The 15,346-nt window shown below is 44.8% G+C and overlaps 1 protein-coding gene across 22 annotated transcripts in view; it reads left to right on the top strand.

Moving 5' to 3' along the window:
- Positions 1 to 15,346, top strand: part of GPHN (gephyrin) — a 333,615-nt gene that overhangs the window by 41,017 nt on the left and 277,252 nt on the right. For 10 of the 22 annotated variants that reach the window (XR_005820015.1, XM_040557310.1, XM_040557315.1 and 7 more), the window contains exon 1: positions 6,312 to 6,443. The exons of 1 other annotated variant lie outside the window; for it this stretch is intronic. Coding sequence is in view for 20 of the 21 variants with exons in the window: in XM_040557310.1 (XP_040413244.1) it covers positions 6,380 to 6,443 (64 nt within the window). In the remaining variant the exon portion in view is untranslated. Of the gene's footprint in view, positions 1 to 6,252; positions 6,444 to 15,346 lie in introns of those variants that run through there. 11 more of the 22 variants (XM_040557321.1, XM_040557317.1, XM_040557319.1 and 8 more) reach the window with 4 other exon arrangements.

The raw sequence follows: 15,346 nt of genomic DNA, 5'->3' as shown, positions 1-15,346 counted from the left end.
TGACTGTCTAGCTTAGAAGCAAGGATCTGGGCATAGTTCATTTCCAGTCCCTGTTCCAGTTTTAGGATAAATGCTGGTTAAAATTGGGATTAGAACCCTGCTCTCCCTTTCCCCAAGTGAGTTCCTTAACACTGCAAATATTCAGTCATACTATTATTTACTCAAAGTAAACTGTAAACAAGAGCAACTAGAAAGCCTTAACCCCTTCAGAACAGCTGACAGCTTGCTGCCTAGCACTCTGAGAGGTGTCGATTTAAATTCAGATTTCAGGCCCGTATTCGACTGGAGATCTGCAGCACTTTCAAACTTCCAGGTCCCAGCTGAATGTCCTGTCCAGGTTTGTCTTTCTGTTGAGGTGTGACCCAAGCGTAGGCCCATATGCTGCTTCTGCGGGAGCCAAGGAGACTGTGACAGGTCCTGGATCAAGAAATCATGATACCACAGCATTCATCAGCAAGGCCGTCATAATGCAACCCAGGTAGCTCTGTTACCCCTCTCTCTATAAACAAGAGCAACAGTGCCTTATCTTGCAGACATCAGGATAAATAGATTGATTGTGATATACTTGGATACTATGGCAATAGCCGTTAGATTAGCATTTTAAACAAGCAGTGTAGTAGGACAGATGGAAGTAAAGCCACAAGACTACAGAGTGCCATGGAAATGAAAAGATGAAAAGAAAGGTCTGTTACCGAAAAGATTTGTTTTTTCCTATGTGCTTTTCTGCTTGAAGTTTGATTAACTGTGGAAGATGTAGATTTTTTTAATTGTTATTATTTTTATTTTTTAACCAGTCTGACTACATTAGGAGTTAAAGAAATGTCTGAGATGAAACTTAGGTAAGAAAGTGTTCAGGAGCAAGACTAAAGCTACTACAAAACGTATCCAGCAAATTTTAGCCTTGTCTAAAACACAAAATATATAAAGCCCCAATAATGCTCAGGTAACGTGTATTACAATCTTCCTGCATTTAATATGACTACAAATAATGGTTCATAAAAGTGCTGTGTCATTTGGACCATTTGGTAATCTTCTATGCGCTCAGGTGACAAACCTCATATACTGAGCTAGAATGCAAAGACGTATAAGCAGAAACAGTAAATAAGGTAAGGATTTTATTTTTGAGGAGTGGAAAACCAAGCAAACTTACAGAAAACGAACATAGCCAAAGCCTTCTTACCCTGTCACTAAGCATGAAGCATACTACACACTATTAGTGTTAATAACATAATCCATAGGTAACAACAAAAGTATTTCTTCAGAAGGCATTGCTACTTGCTTTTTGCCTGAATTTAACTTGTTGATACAGTTGCATATGTGTGAAGACTAATGAACTCATTCAAAACCACTAGCATGTAATCCAGAGCTCAAACACAGTATTTTTTAATGAATGTTGGAGAATTTGCCTTCAGTCTCCCTTCAGGAGGTTGTAGCTGCCCTTTTCCACATAATATCCTCCCCTTCCTTAGAGGATCTGTTGTAGTATTTTTAATGCTTGTATAAAATCAAAGCAATCAACGGGATAAGGTTCCATGCAAAAGCAAGCTGTCATTTGTTCAATTTTGGCCACAACATGTAATGATCATTTGTGGCTAGTTCATTCTGAAATATTATAATTTAACTGTGGATTCAAAGTACTTACCTTCCTCTTTCTGCCTTATTTCATACAGTTTGGAGTGTCTTGCTTATTAATCAAAACCAAGATTTCATAATTTTTTATTTCATCTTTTATGCAGAAACAAAGGGAAATACAGATAAAGGAAAATAATGTATGGAAAGAACTGATTCAGCTCATCAGAATTCTGAATTTACTTTGCATGAGATCCAAAAACATCTTCCATCTTTTCATACCCAAGTTCTTAATGAGGCAGTTTTGTCAAAGTGAAATTTCAAAAATAGAATGTTCCAGTACGGTATCTTTTAAATCTGTCTACTCTTTGTGTATGCTAAACTCATCAACTGCTTTTCTAAAATAGCTACTGTTTTGCAGCAAATGAAGCACAGACAATTGAATGTGTCAACACCACTCATGTGGAGTCACACTAAGATTCATTTATTTTTGTTAGGCACCCATACTAGTAGTGAATCAACTGAACTGCATTTGTAGTCATGCCACATCTATTGCATACCTCTCCGAAAGACCTTGGTTCTGCTCTTAGGTTGTTTGTTGGAAGGTTGTCAGTAAGGACTGCAGTGGCCCAGAAGAATTGGTACTGGGGAGAGTTGGGCTTCTCATTATCCCTGCAAAAGTTGTAAAAGATTACCTTTGGCCGGCACCATTTTCAAGTTCTTGGTAGTGGAAGTCCTTGTTTAACGTACTGTCCTTCAAGAAGGTCCTACTCTGTAAGATTAGAAGAACTGCAGCTAAATATCAAGTGTATCTTTTTTAGGGTGATACAGAGAATTAACACTCATGGTAGGACCAGCTCAAAGAATGATGGACAACCACAAAAAGTAATCCTTTGTACACGATTTTCAGGACTTCCACTGCTCTTAATTGACAGGTTCAAACCCTTGGTACCAAGCTGTGAGTATACTTCAGTTTGGGACCTCCCTGCTCGGCACTTCTTGAATTTTGTCTGGGAAAGTCTGGACAGAAGTATGTCTAATGCAGCACAAACACACAGCGTCAACATGCCATGGACAGAGACCTACAGAATGTTCATCTCCAAAGGCTCATAGAGAAAGAAACATTTTTTCTTCAACTGAGCTGCAAAACAACAACATCTGAAATCTCAAATGATAGAGGCTGGATAGATCTGCTTTGTGCATTAAATAACTAGAAGATACGGTTTTATTGTACCCTTGTTCCTGGGCAGGATGGTGGGGAGGGAAGAACTTTGGCTTTTATAGCCTGACCAGCGTATGAGAAAGAAAAAGAAGAGCTGAAAGGCATCTGGATCGGAGAGGACTTACATGGTTATCTCTATCACGGAGCCGTCAAAATTATACCATATAAGCTCAGTAAGCTTCAGTCTTCCAGATGCTGTTGTTTCTGAGAATATACATGAGGTTGCATCCATAACATATGGTGCCATTTCAAAAGTTGCACCACAACAGGTAGCTGAGTAGGAGGAGGCAGTGAGAGAAAGAGGCTGTAGGCAAGGATGTCTGCATGGGCCACGTTTCTTTAGGAGTTTTCCACATGCCTGTCATTGCTGCAAATGCACATATGGCAAATAGGCATGAGCTATGTTGTGATGTAGTTTGTCACCAAGTGGAAGAGTTAACAGCTTCTCTCATTTTGTAATCTCACAGGCAGACATGGGGAGTCTCTTCTAAATAGCCAAATCTGACCTTGCAAACATGCATGCAGCACAAGGAGTACTGCATTTTTACCCTAAGCGAACCACATGATTTCCCTTCCACAAACGGTTAGGACAGTTGCTGAAGCTGGGCTCCTATTCCTGCCGGGGGGTTATAAACCCATAAAGTTCTCAGGAGGCCTCTGGCAAGGAGGGTGTTGCAAGGATGACTCATGGACATGGCAGCATGGTCTGTGAAGGCGTACAGATAGTTTGCTAGTCTTACATAGCTAAAATGCAATGCATATTCTGTCTTTTCCCCCAGATACTTGCCTAAGGGAAGGCATTGTTTGGAGAGATCATCTCTTATACCTTCTTCTTTTAGAGTGATGAATATTGTGCTGTATCAGTATATATAGAGAAAACATGTTTATACTATCCTTTAAATTATAGATCAATACAGACTATTAAGGCTCATTAGAAAGTAATCATGTATAATAGACTGACTTTAAAGATTGAAAAAGCTTCATATTTTACTGTCTCAAAACTTAGTTTCCCAACTCTTTATAGACTGGCATCAGTAAGCTCAAGGTAGAAGTCTGTTTCCTATTATTGAACCACTGAGCCAGCTAGTCTCTTGACCTTACTTGGATTTGCACCAGTGGCATAGAAATAAAATGTTCTGAATTCCATTAATGATTCATTAAGCCAGCATTTCATGACTTCAGCTGGATCTGTACCAATGGCATACAGTCGAATAGCTGTGTCCCACTGCTGATCCAGCTAGCCAACCAAGTCAAAATAGAAAATAATAAGTGTTAAGAAATTAAAGTTGAGGAGCCACTGCAAAACCAAACCAAACCAAACCAAACCAAATCCAGTGAAGCCCAAAAACATAAAACCACACCTGTCTGACAATAAAATGATAGAAATCATTGAATCATAGAACGGCTTGGGTTCCAAACCAGTTCCAACCCCCCTGCCCTGGACAGGGATGTCACCCACTAGACCAGGTTGCTCAAAGCCCCATCCAACCTGGCCTTAAGCACTTACAGGGCTGGGGCATCCACAGCTTCTCTGGGCATCTGTAATCAACAGAACAAAATGGCATCTTCCCTTAATCATACTGGTCTCTGTTTTTGTTTCAAGATTTCTGTACGTAACAAAAGTGTTTGTCTTGTACAATCAAACCGTGTCAACCAAACAAGTCATCAAAATATGCCACCCTATAGTGTTTGTGATAAAATAAGAAAGCCTGCTGTGTCAGCCAGTAGACATGGAACAAACGTGGCTGAACGAGACAGCCTAATGAAAGCGCAGTGCTTTGGTAATGGGCAGAGATTGATGATTAACAACTGGCAGACAAAGCAATGTAAAATATTTCCAGAGAGGTTACCAAGTTGCGCTATAGTTGACCAGGGCAAAATGTGACCAGCAGCTGCGTATTGACTTTTGTGAGTAAAACTTGTTTGTTCTCTGGACAGTCAACATGAACTCTGGTATGGACTAGCACATTTCCTAGAATATCTGCCTACCTGTAGTAAAAAGGTTTCTTTCTCATGCAAACTCGTTTCCTTATTCAGATGAAAACTTGACTGCAGAAAATCAGCCTGTTTACAAGCTTCTCTTGAGCTATTATGGATCTGCCATTATATTAACAGTCCAATTTACAAGGACTTTCATACCACAATAATAAAAACCACTCATATTGATTTCAGCTTCTCCTTGGCTCAGTCTTGTGAAACATTTGTAAACTTATACCATCTCATTGCCTTAATACAATCTCCTACTACGTTTCCATACAAAAATATCCCACACAAATCCCACAGAAAGTACTAAAGCTAACGTTGTCAGTGAAGTCTTAATCCCGCCCCTCTTCCTTACTGTCCACAAGAGCAAAAAATCAATCAGCTACACTGTGAGTTGGTCTGTACGAACTCTATAGTGTTTTTAGTGTAGGGTGTGAGAATCCTCTGCAGGAAGCTACGAAACGTCACGCTTCTTGCTTGTACTTCAGATAATTTCAGATATATTAGAGAAGAAATTGTTTTGCTTTGTCTATATCAGAATATTCAACGCACAGCGACCGAGCCCATGAGGAACCATGAGGTATGAGCACCAGCGATGCAGTGTATCTTCAGTAACCGTGCTGTTTTGGGTTCGGGCTTACACCCACCCACATATGTTGTATTACACCATTGCATAACATAACCAGGGAGCTCTGGAGCCTGCATTCCCGGTGTGTATGGCTGCACGTGCTGCGACTGCCGGGCCCGTGTCACCGTGCGGGTATCGCGTGCTGATGTGCTGGGCTACTGGGGGACGTTCCCTGAGACACAGGGTGTGCCCTCGGGCCTTTGGTTGTGCATTGGTGGTCCGTCTGAGGAAATGGTATGGTAAAGAGGGAATTCCTGAGGCGGTTTGTGTGAATTAGAGGTGGTTTGCGTGAATTAGGGGTGGTTTGTGCAAATTAGAGGTGGTTTGTGCAAATTAGAGGTGCTTTCAGTGATTGCCTTTTAGTGCACAGTCAAGAGGTGACTGGTCGGGTCTGCTATGGTAAAGTTGGTGCTGAGGTCACACCAAGAATAGCTGAAAATGCAAGAGTTGGCTACAGCCAGACGGCTTCACCTCTGACAGCGGGCTGTCGCGGGCACTTGGTAATGTGACTGACTAACTGCAGAGCACATCAGGTACCTATCCGCGCACAACGAGCGCGGACGCTGGCTCGCAGGCAGCCAGCCGAAGTTTGCAGTGGACAGGGGCTGCCTGACCCCAGTTCCAGCCCCAGCGGGGCCGGGCGCTGCCGGTGCCGGCTGCCCCTCGCCGCCGCCCCTCACACCGCGGGCGGGCGCTGCCGCCACGGCCCCTCCCCTCCCCGCCCCCGCCCCTCCCCTCCCCGCCGCGCTCGGCGCTCGATTGCTGCCGCCTGGGCGCCGCTCCCTCCCTCCCCCCTCCCTCCCCGTGCCCCTGCCCCTGCCCCTGCCGCGCGCGCGGGGCCGGCGCTCGCCCCGCCCCTCGCGCCTCGGCCCCGCCCCGCCCCCTCTCTGCGCTCGCGCCGGTGCCGCGCGCGCGCCCCCTCCCCCCGGCGGCCGCCCGCCCGCCCGCCCGTCAGTGCGGTGGCTGCGCCGGGCAACATGGCGGCCGAGGGGATGGTCCTGACCAACCACGACCACCAGATCCGCGTCGGCGTCCTCACAGGTAGCGCCGACGGCACCGCGCCCGGGGGGGGCGGCCGCGGCTCCGGGGAGAGGGGGGGGGGCCGCCCGCCGTGGCGGCGGCGCTGCGCAGGGAGCCGAGGCCTCGGGGCGGCGCGGCCGGGCGCTGCGGGCCGGGGGCGGCCCCGCCTGCGGGAGGAGGCTCCCCCCGCGCGGCGCGGGGGAGGGCGGCCGGGGGGAGCCGGGCCTGCCCCGGCCTGGGCGAGCCGCCCGCCGAGGGGAGCCGCGGGGCCGGGAGCCGCGGGCGCTGTCCCGGAGCCCGGTGCTGAAGCGGCGGGAGCTCCGCAGGGCGGCCCCGCGGGGAGCCGGCCCGGCCGCGGGCACGGCCGGGGCCGGGAGGGCGGCCGGGAGCCGGTGCCTCCTGCCCCCGGGGCCGGCGCCGCCGCCGCTGCGCGCGGCTGCGAAAGTTGCGGCGGCACCGCTGGGCCGCGGGGGGAGCTCCGCGGCGCGCCCGCCCCGCCGGGCGCCGGGCAGGGGGCTGTAGGGCTTCACCCGGCGCGGCTCCCACAATGCACCGCCGGTACGGCCGGCACTCAGGCGGCGAGCCCCGCGGGGGGGCCGCGCAGCGCGGACGGGTCTTCGTCCTGTGCCGGGTGTGCGCTCTGTGCGCTGTTAGGCTCTCACACCTTCGTGCCGGAATCCGGAATGCCGTTGAGAAGAGCCCGTGGCCTGACGGTGGTTTTCCTCGTCTTGAAGGAGAAATAAGAGGCGAATGACCAGAGCGGTTTTAGCCCCGTTCCCCCTAATGCCATTGCTTTGAACTGAGTGCCGAAGAATGCTGCCGATAATTATTTTCCTGTTATGATGGGGACACTTTGGTTTCGAACGATTTCACTAGCGTCTTTTTGTCTAATCAGCGTATATTTGTAAGCATGAAATCAAATTTTGTATAAACATGTTACTTGGGTATCATATCCTTGGCCAAACTAAGTTGCTTTCCATTCTGACATTCCTTTTAACCCCTGGAAGAGAATATTTGTACACTGGGGGCTTGGACCACCTAGTTTCTGCTGTTTCCAGCTGTGGAAGAGCAGCGAACTTCAGAGTTCACTCTTCTGATTTTTTTTTTTTTTCTCATAAAAATGAACTAATAGTTGCTTCTTGGCTGGTGGATGATAGAGTAAGTGTATGAATGGGTAGATTTAGTATGAACGCTGAATTTTTGGTTTCATCATTTAGAAGAGTGCAGTGGTCAGAAATTAGGTAATTAACATACCATGGCTTATTTAGCTTTTCCAGTTAAGATCATAGCCATATGATTGTTTTGTTACCGGTATGTGTACGTGTGGGTTTGTCATCGCAGGCGTAGAGGTCTGCGTTCCCGTCAGACCTGCTATACTCATAGTATAGAATGTAGTGTTATTGCACCGCATTGTAGTACTCAGGGAGAATTTCAATTTACTTAGGAGTAGCCCCTTTGAATTAATTTGGAATGTATGCTTTTATTTGGGGGTCTTGTTAGCCTTGCCTGTTGTTGAGATTGAGGCACATGGCTCTAGGGTGTATTGGTAAAAGAAAGGGAATGTTTGTCTTGTAGCTTAGAGTTCACTGCATTAAAAAGTAAGTCTGGGTAAGTTATTGTTGTAAGTGTTGCTTAGTTGACCTTTGTGTGTGTTTGTGCATTGCTACTTTCCTAGTTGGAAAGAAATTTCTGTTTCTTCACCTGGGACAAATTAAGGTAGAGAAATAGAAAAAGTAGAAATAATTTGTTTATTATTGCATAGCCAGAGCAATGTGTTTTGGTCAAACATAAAATTGTGCAGAATGCAACACCTTGTTCTTTTTGTTTGTTAATTTTACGTGTCAACATCTCTTATATCTGGGCTGTCTTTTAGTCAAGAGTCAGCGAGGAGGAGAATGGGGCTCATAATTAAGATATTGTCTCAATGTGAAAGAGCTGTCTTCCTGCAATCTGGGGATGTACCTTAGCGTATACAATATCTGCTGACTTGCAGGTGTCATTCGTGTTTATTTCCGAGTCTCTATATAGAAAGTTGTAGAGTTGAGTCTGTTTGCTGAAACAGGAGGAAATACTAACAATGACAGGTTACAAAACTGTGAAACTTGTTGTAAACTAGAGCATTGTGTGCTATGTGAGCAGGAAATCTCACCAATTTGTCAGTAGAAGATTGAGTGCTAATCATTTCAAGACATTTTGCAACACATAAAAAGAATGAACCCATAAAAATGCCGTGTTCAGTGTTAGTGTTTAAGGACTGGTTCAGATGGGAGAGGCTGCTCGCTTAAGTTCCAAACCTCGGTTTTCTTTCTGCTACCATTGATGTGCAGTGCAGGTGCATGAACTAACAATGAACTCCAGCATGGTGTTGTCAAAAGGTTACTACCCTCGTGGTAAAATACATTTTAAAAGGACCCGAATGTTACCCGTCAGATCGGTAAACTTTTCTGATGGAGAGTGAGCTAGTGAGATGTGCTGATGATGGCCTAAGCTTGGGCATTTAGCACTCCAGATATCTTCCTTTAAAACAAGAAACACAGGGAAACAAGAAGAGTGGTGTAAGTAAACAGGTGAAAAAGAGGAAAAATACGTTGGTTAAAAAAAAAAAAGTGATGGTGAAGGTTGCACGATATGCATACTCTCTCTGCAGTCTTGCACACCAGTGCATCCTTAGTAAAATACAGATCCTGTTCTGGCAAAACTCTGGGTGCGTGTTGCGAGCCTGTCGTGTTCACAAAACCTCTCATAAAGAGTTTGTTAATGAGTTACCATTGGTGTCAGGATATTGAACCTGGATCAGTAAATACAGCGTTTTTCTAGCCAACATCAGCATTACAAATGGAAGAATGCATGCAGTGCCTGGGCTTGAATCGATGTTAGGTCACCCTTCGGTGATGGTGACGTTGGTAAAAGATACATCGCCTGTGACCTCCGTTGTGTGGGGCACTGAGGAGACCCTCAGCCACCCAGAGGGATCTAAATGGTGTCGCCTTAGCCAGGTGGAGAAGAGACTCTGTCTCTCTGGTTGCTCTTTTATTTTGTCCTTTTTCCTTTCCAACCCGATTTTCTTCTTTACCTCTCTTCTTGTTTTCTGTCCAGTAAGCATCTAGTGTGTATTGTTCCATGGCAATGGCAGTGACCAGCAGATGGTTACAAGCAAATGCTTTTTTCAGAATATTGCTGATTTAAAAAATGGTCAGATAAGGGGTTGGCTAATAAAACTTCCCTCGGTGTTTGTCTCATCTGCAGGAAGTAGTCATCACCGGACGCAAACAGCATTTTCTGTTGCTGCTCCTCTTTTTGCGTTGTTTCTTACTTGTTTTACCAAAAAGAAAGTATCTCAGAGCCATTTACTTTTTCAGGATAGCTTTACCATCTGTAATATTGCTGAAAAGGTGGTGATATACAGCTTTTCGCCTTTATGAGACTTTTTTTTCCCCTATAATAATTAAAGTGAGTAAGGGGTTTTGGCGAAATGCAACATGACTTCTTCTTCAGATACTTATTCTTCCTTTTTTTTCACTAAGTAAAGATTAAAATGTTTTGAATGGCAGTTGTTGCCGTGGGCCGATGCAGCAAAGCAGGCAAAGGTTGCCGAATGCCTAAACTCCGACCTTGGTTGGCCCCTTAATGCTGCGATGTGAAAGATGACATTAGCGTCGTGAAGTGCCTGCGCCCGTTTAGCTGGTTAAAGTAGCACAGCACGCACGCTGGGTCTGAACTCGTTCCTTGGAAGCAGGCACGCTTCTCGGGTAGTCGGAGCTTGGTCTGCTCGACAACACCTTCCAGACAAAGAGGTGGAGTGGATGTGAAGTTCAGTGATGCAAAAAAACGATTGTAAAACTCATCATCGAGAAAAGTGGGCACCAGTATAGTTCGGGTGTCAGTATCTGTTAGACAGTGTTTTAGAAACATACACGGTTGGTCTTCCAACCAAAAGCTAATTTGCCTGTCTTCTACTTTCTGAGATAACTTCTCATGACTTTCCTGGAAGGCTCCTCCTCTTGCAAGCTGCAAGGTCTTTTCTCAGTGGTGGTGTTGTTCGTGTTTTTGACGTGCATTACAACTTGGGGTGAGCTTTCCCACAGAGGTCGAGGTGGGAGCGTAAGGGCTGATGTTAAGTTTGTTGGGAGATGCTGTCAGATCGCCTTAACTGTCTAAATTGAAGTTGGTTTGGATTTTGCCTGTGATCTGCCTTCCCCTCAGTTAAGTGCGTCTTAGTGGACACTCATCTTCAAAGCGTAGGTTCAAGTCAGTGCTTTTCCTGGGAGCCTGAGTTTTCTCCCAGAAGGTTAGCTGACCAGATGACTTAAGGAAGTTCAGAGGAGCTGTACTTCCACTGGGAGCAGGGGAACCTTCCAGCCTGAGCAGCCCCGATACTCCTCTTCCTGAGCGTGAGGCTCTCGTGCTGTTGACTTTATCCATAGTAACTGAGAGACCTCTCTGCCATTTGTAGCTCCAAGTCTTCACAAAGGCATTTCTTCCTGAGTTTTGATATGGCTGTGATGAAAACCTTTTATGTTTATTGACGGTGGTCCATACAAATGTCCAGTTTCCTTCTTATAATTTCACGATGCTGAATAGAGGAAGTAAGCCCTGGATCTATCTTTTTTCTGATTTTTAATGTGCACTGTGGAAAAATATTGGTGACTGGACTCTTGCTGATAAAGCAGACTTTTACCTACGGTTTAATTTGCCTGCTATGATAGTTTTCTTTTGAACTGAAGGAAGAGAAGACACTGAAGTTAAAAATATGGAAGACAAGAAACTATTTCTCTGTTATACGTGGATGCTTATTTAATACCTACTAACGTAAGCAACAGCCAGTAATTTGGAGGTTTGTGTGCTTACAGAGCAGGGGTGAGAAGTCGTGTCTAATCAGTGTTCCTTGGTTTGGAGTTTCCTTATCCCCATGCACGGTGGAAAGACTCCCATCTTACCCACGCTCCGTGCCTCTAGTTCATATTTGGCAGTCCAGAGCTTACCCATAACGTTTACTTGCCTTGCCGTATATTTGTCCCCTTTTCTTGTAAAGATGGAAAATTTCCTGCGTGTGTTTACCCTCAAAATTAGCGATCGCTCTCCAGCGTGGGCTCCGTGAGAGCTAGCTTTGTTCTGGCATAGCCTGGAGTTGGCTGGCTGGTCTCGTTAACTGGTGGTTACACGGCGTGTGATCGGCCGTGCTTTAGAACATCTGGCGTACAAAAGCCTGATACACAGACCCAAATCTCTCCCCTTAATTTTGATTTAGCCGTATCTTCTTGTTTGTTTGTAGGCTTTTTTCAAGGAAGAGTGGAGCATATTTGTTGAAAGGTACTTTTATACCATGTTAGAGTTTCACCAATAACTTTCCTAATGTTGCCTCAGATGACCTTTTAGAAAGAAAACGGTGCTGGAATCTGAAAATGTCCATCTTGGAATTTTATTATACTTTAAAAGCAAAAAAGTTTGTTGCAAACTGCTCTTGTGGAGTGAAAGTTAAGATTTTCACATTGTTTACATTCAAACTGAGAAAGTTTATTTTGAATATAGGAGAAAGATTTTTCTTTTTTATTATTATTATTATTATTTTCCTTATTCAGGCAGTTGAAACAGCTTTTACCGACAGGGTTTTACTTTTTTTTTCTTTCTTTTTTTCCTTTGAGCTAATACAGTTTTTGCAGTCTGCAATTCATGAGGCTGATTCTGTGCAACTGGAGGACATGGTAAATAAAAATGAGAGCAAATTTTAATTTTAGCCCAGAATATTTACAGGGTCTTGAAGTGTAGGTTAAATAAAACAAATAGTTTGCATTCTATTCCTACATGAAGTAGTTGCTACACATGTACGTTCCTACATATAGTATGCAAGTCCTTACGGGTTGGACTGAAATAGCGTTATAGTGGTGCAGCCCTGCTTATGACAGGATTCTTGTTGCAAGGCTAGCAGAATGCCTGAAAAAGCTGCTCTTGGGGAATAGGACGGTAACAATCATATGGGAAGTGAGAAGGAAGGACTTTGTATGTGGGGTGGTTTTATCTAAAAAAAAAAAAGTGTTATAGCCTTTTAGTTTTTTAGCTGTTTTTTAAATTGTGAAACAATTGAGAATACGAAGTTGAAGTTTGCAGGGAGCAGTAATTGCATAAAAAGCGCTTGGGAAAAATTGGCTTAATTAGGCAGTTTTCTTAGAAAAATCTAATTCTGCAAGTAAGAGATGTGTATGCAATGTGTTTTGTTTACTTGTTTTGCTACTTGTTTGTTACTAATTTAGCGAAGCTTATTTTATGCCTAACTTAGTCGTCAAGTGGAGAAAATTAGCATAAGCCCTCCAGAATAACGTTCCTCTACGTGCATTTTGCATAATCTTGCAAATCAGGGCTCTATCCCACCATTACAGGGCGGGTGAATGACATTAATGGCATTGCAATTCCTTCGGTAAGGAATGCATTGCGTTGTGTGCTCTAGTACTGTGAGATAAATAGCAAAGCTTCCACTGGCTGACTCTGTGAGTCAGTGAATAGCTGGGTGCTACAAAGTCTGTCGGGGAGCAGCAAAGTGTTCTTGATGTGTGTGATGTATGCCACGATCTGAAAGAATGGACCCAATGTTAATTTAGTTGCATATGCAAGTGTGTTACCTAGACCAGTAATTGTTAAGTTTTGTATTTAATAGGACACCTCATTACGTACTTACCCTACAAATTGTAGTAGTAGACCAATATAACAGGATAGTAAGTACTGCATACATATTGAAGACTGACTGCGACTATAGAAATATGTTTCTTAAATGTACCTTTTACTTTCCCAATTAAGTTATCGCTTATTATGTAGTAGAGTGAAGAAGCAGAGTGCGTACAGGCTTTGAATGATAATAAATTTGGGGCTTTTGAGAACTTAATGTGTGGTTACGAAATTCTTAGTTTTCTTTGCTGTGCTGTATATTGTAGGGAACTTTAATTCTAAGTGGAATATTTTCACTTGACATTTTTTTCTTTTATTTATTTTGTTGGATTTCCTCTGCATTATTTTGTGACTTTCGAGTTGTAAAATTGGAAAGTAGAAATCTAAGTACATGGTGTGGCTTTTCATGGTTGTGTGGGGTTTTTTAATTATGTATTTTTATTTAATTTTAATTTTATTTGATCTGATTTTAAAGCATGTTGTGGGGGCTATAAATTCATACTGAGATCTTGAAGTTGTGCAACTTGCCCCCCTCTTCAGACATTGTTGAGTCTAAAAAATGCCAACTTACAGACAGGCTTTGGGTTGTACAGTCCCAGCTGCTAGCATCTTTAGTAGAGATGCAAGGATCTAGCTAGGGACGGGGCAACCCTGGCCATACGTACAGACTGGGCGACGAGACGCTGGAGAGCAGCCCCACAGAGAGGGATTTGGGGGTTGTGGTTGACAGCAAGTTGAATATGAGCCAGCAGCGTGCCCTGGCAGCCAGGAGGGCCAACCGTATCCTGGGGTGCATCAAGCACGGCATCGCTAGTCGGTCGAGGGAAGTGATTGTCCCACTCCACTCTGCGCTGGTGTGGCCTCACCTCGAGTACTGTGTGCAGTTCTGGGCACCACAGTACAAAAAGGACATTAAACTGTTGGAGAGTGTCCAGAGGAGGGTGACGAAGATGGTGAAGGGCCTAGAGGGGAAGATTTGTGAGGAGCATCTGAGGTCACTGGGCCTGTTCAGCCTGGAGAAGAGGAGGCTGAGGGGGGACCTCATCGCAGTCTACAACTTCCTCGCGAGGGGGAGTGGAGAGGCAGGTGACCTATTCTCTATAAACACCAGTGATAGGACCCGCAGGAACGGTGTCAAGCTGAGGCAGGGGAGGTTTAGGCTGGACATCAGGAAGAGGTTCTTCACCGAGAGGGTGGTCACACACTGGAACAGGCTCCCCAGTGAAGCAGTCACTGCACCAAGCCTGTCTGAATTTAAGAAGCGATTGGACTGTGCACTTAGTCACATGGTCTAAACTTTTGGGCAGACCTGTGCGGTGCCAGCAGTTGGACTTGATGATCCTTATGGGTCCCTTCCAACTCGGGATATTCTATGATTCTATGATAAAATCGTTGTGATATCTTTGACTTTGGCTGTCCAAGGAAGTATAATGGATAAATAGCAATCGGCACTGCACATACACCGTTGGTGGAAGGGCAAGGGCTTCTCTTGGTGACTTTCGTTCCTGCCTGTTTGGTTGCTGAGATCAGTGTCTATGTGGTGCTGGTTTTGAGGACCGAGAAGAGCACCATGTCCTGCCTAACAGGATGGAAGGTATTTACTAGGAAGCAAGCTGTTACTCAGAATCGTTTTAGGGGAAGCTGAATGGGTGAAGACCAATATGCATTCTTTAGGAGTTAAAATGAATTGCTGTCAAGTATCCTACAGGCCTGACTCAGAAAGGGAAGGTTCCTAGGACCTCTGCAAATGACAGAGTATGCACAAATTGCCGTTAAAAAATATCTCCCCTCCCCTTTGTCCCTGAGCAAACTGCCGTTCGTACCCTGGGACAGGACATTTAGAAAAGGGTTGACAGCAAGGCCAGAGATAAAGTGTCACAAGTCTGTAAAGCCTTCATCGAGCAGAGAAGACCTCGAGACACCTGAGCGTGGCAATAGTTGTGGATCTGGAAAGCCAGTACACCTCTTTTCAGCTATCACTTACCCCTTCCTGAAACAATATTCATGAGGTTATGCTGGCAGAGCAGCCTGTAAAGAAGATGCTGGTGTCAGGCAGGTACATATCCTTTTATGTAGGTACTTGCAAGTCTGGTCTTGGGAAAGACTCGGTGGCATTAAGTGTTTCTGGAAGAAGAAGAATTCCAGGAATTCGTATAAATATTGGGTAAGTTTCCACTGATGTGGTTCTTTCATGTGCTGTAGGATAGTGGCATGGCAGTGTAGGTGGCTGAGAAGCTAAAGGCTTACTGTATGCTCCCTGTCACAAT

The sequence above is a fragment of the Cygnus olor genome, chromosome 5, assembly GCF_009769625.2.
Source record: "Cygnus olor isolate bCygOlo1 chromosome 5, bCygOlo1.pri.v2, whole genome shotgun sequence".
In the NCBI taxonomy this organism is placed as follows: Eukaryota; Metazoa; Chordata; class Aves; order Anseriformes; family Anatidae; genus Cygnus; species Cygnus olor.
The sequence above is the reverse complement of the archived record's forward strand: the minus strand, read 5'-3'. Positions and strand labels throughout refer to the sequence as shown.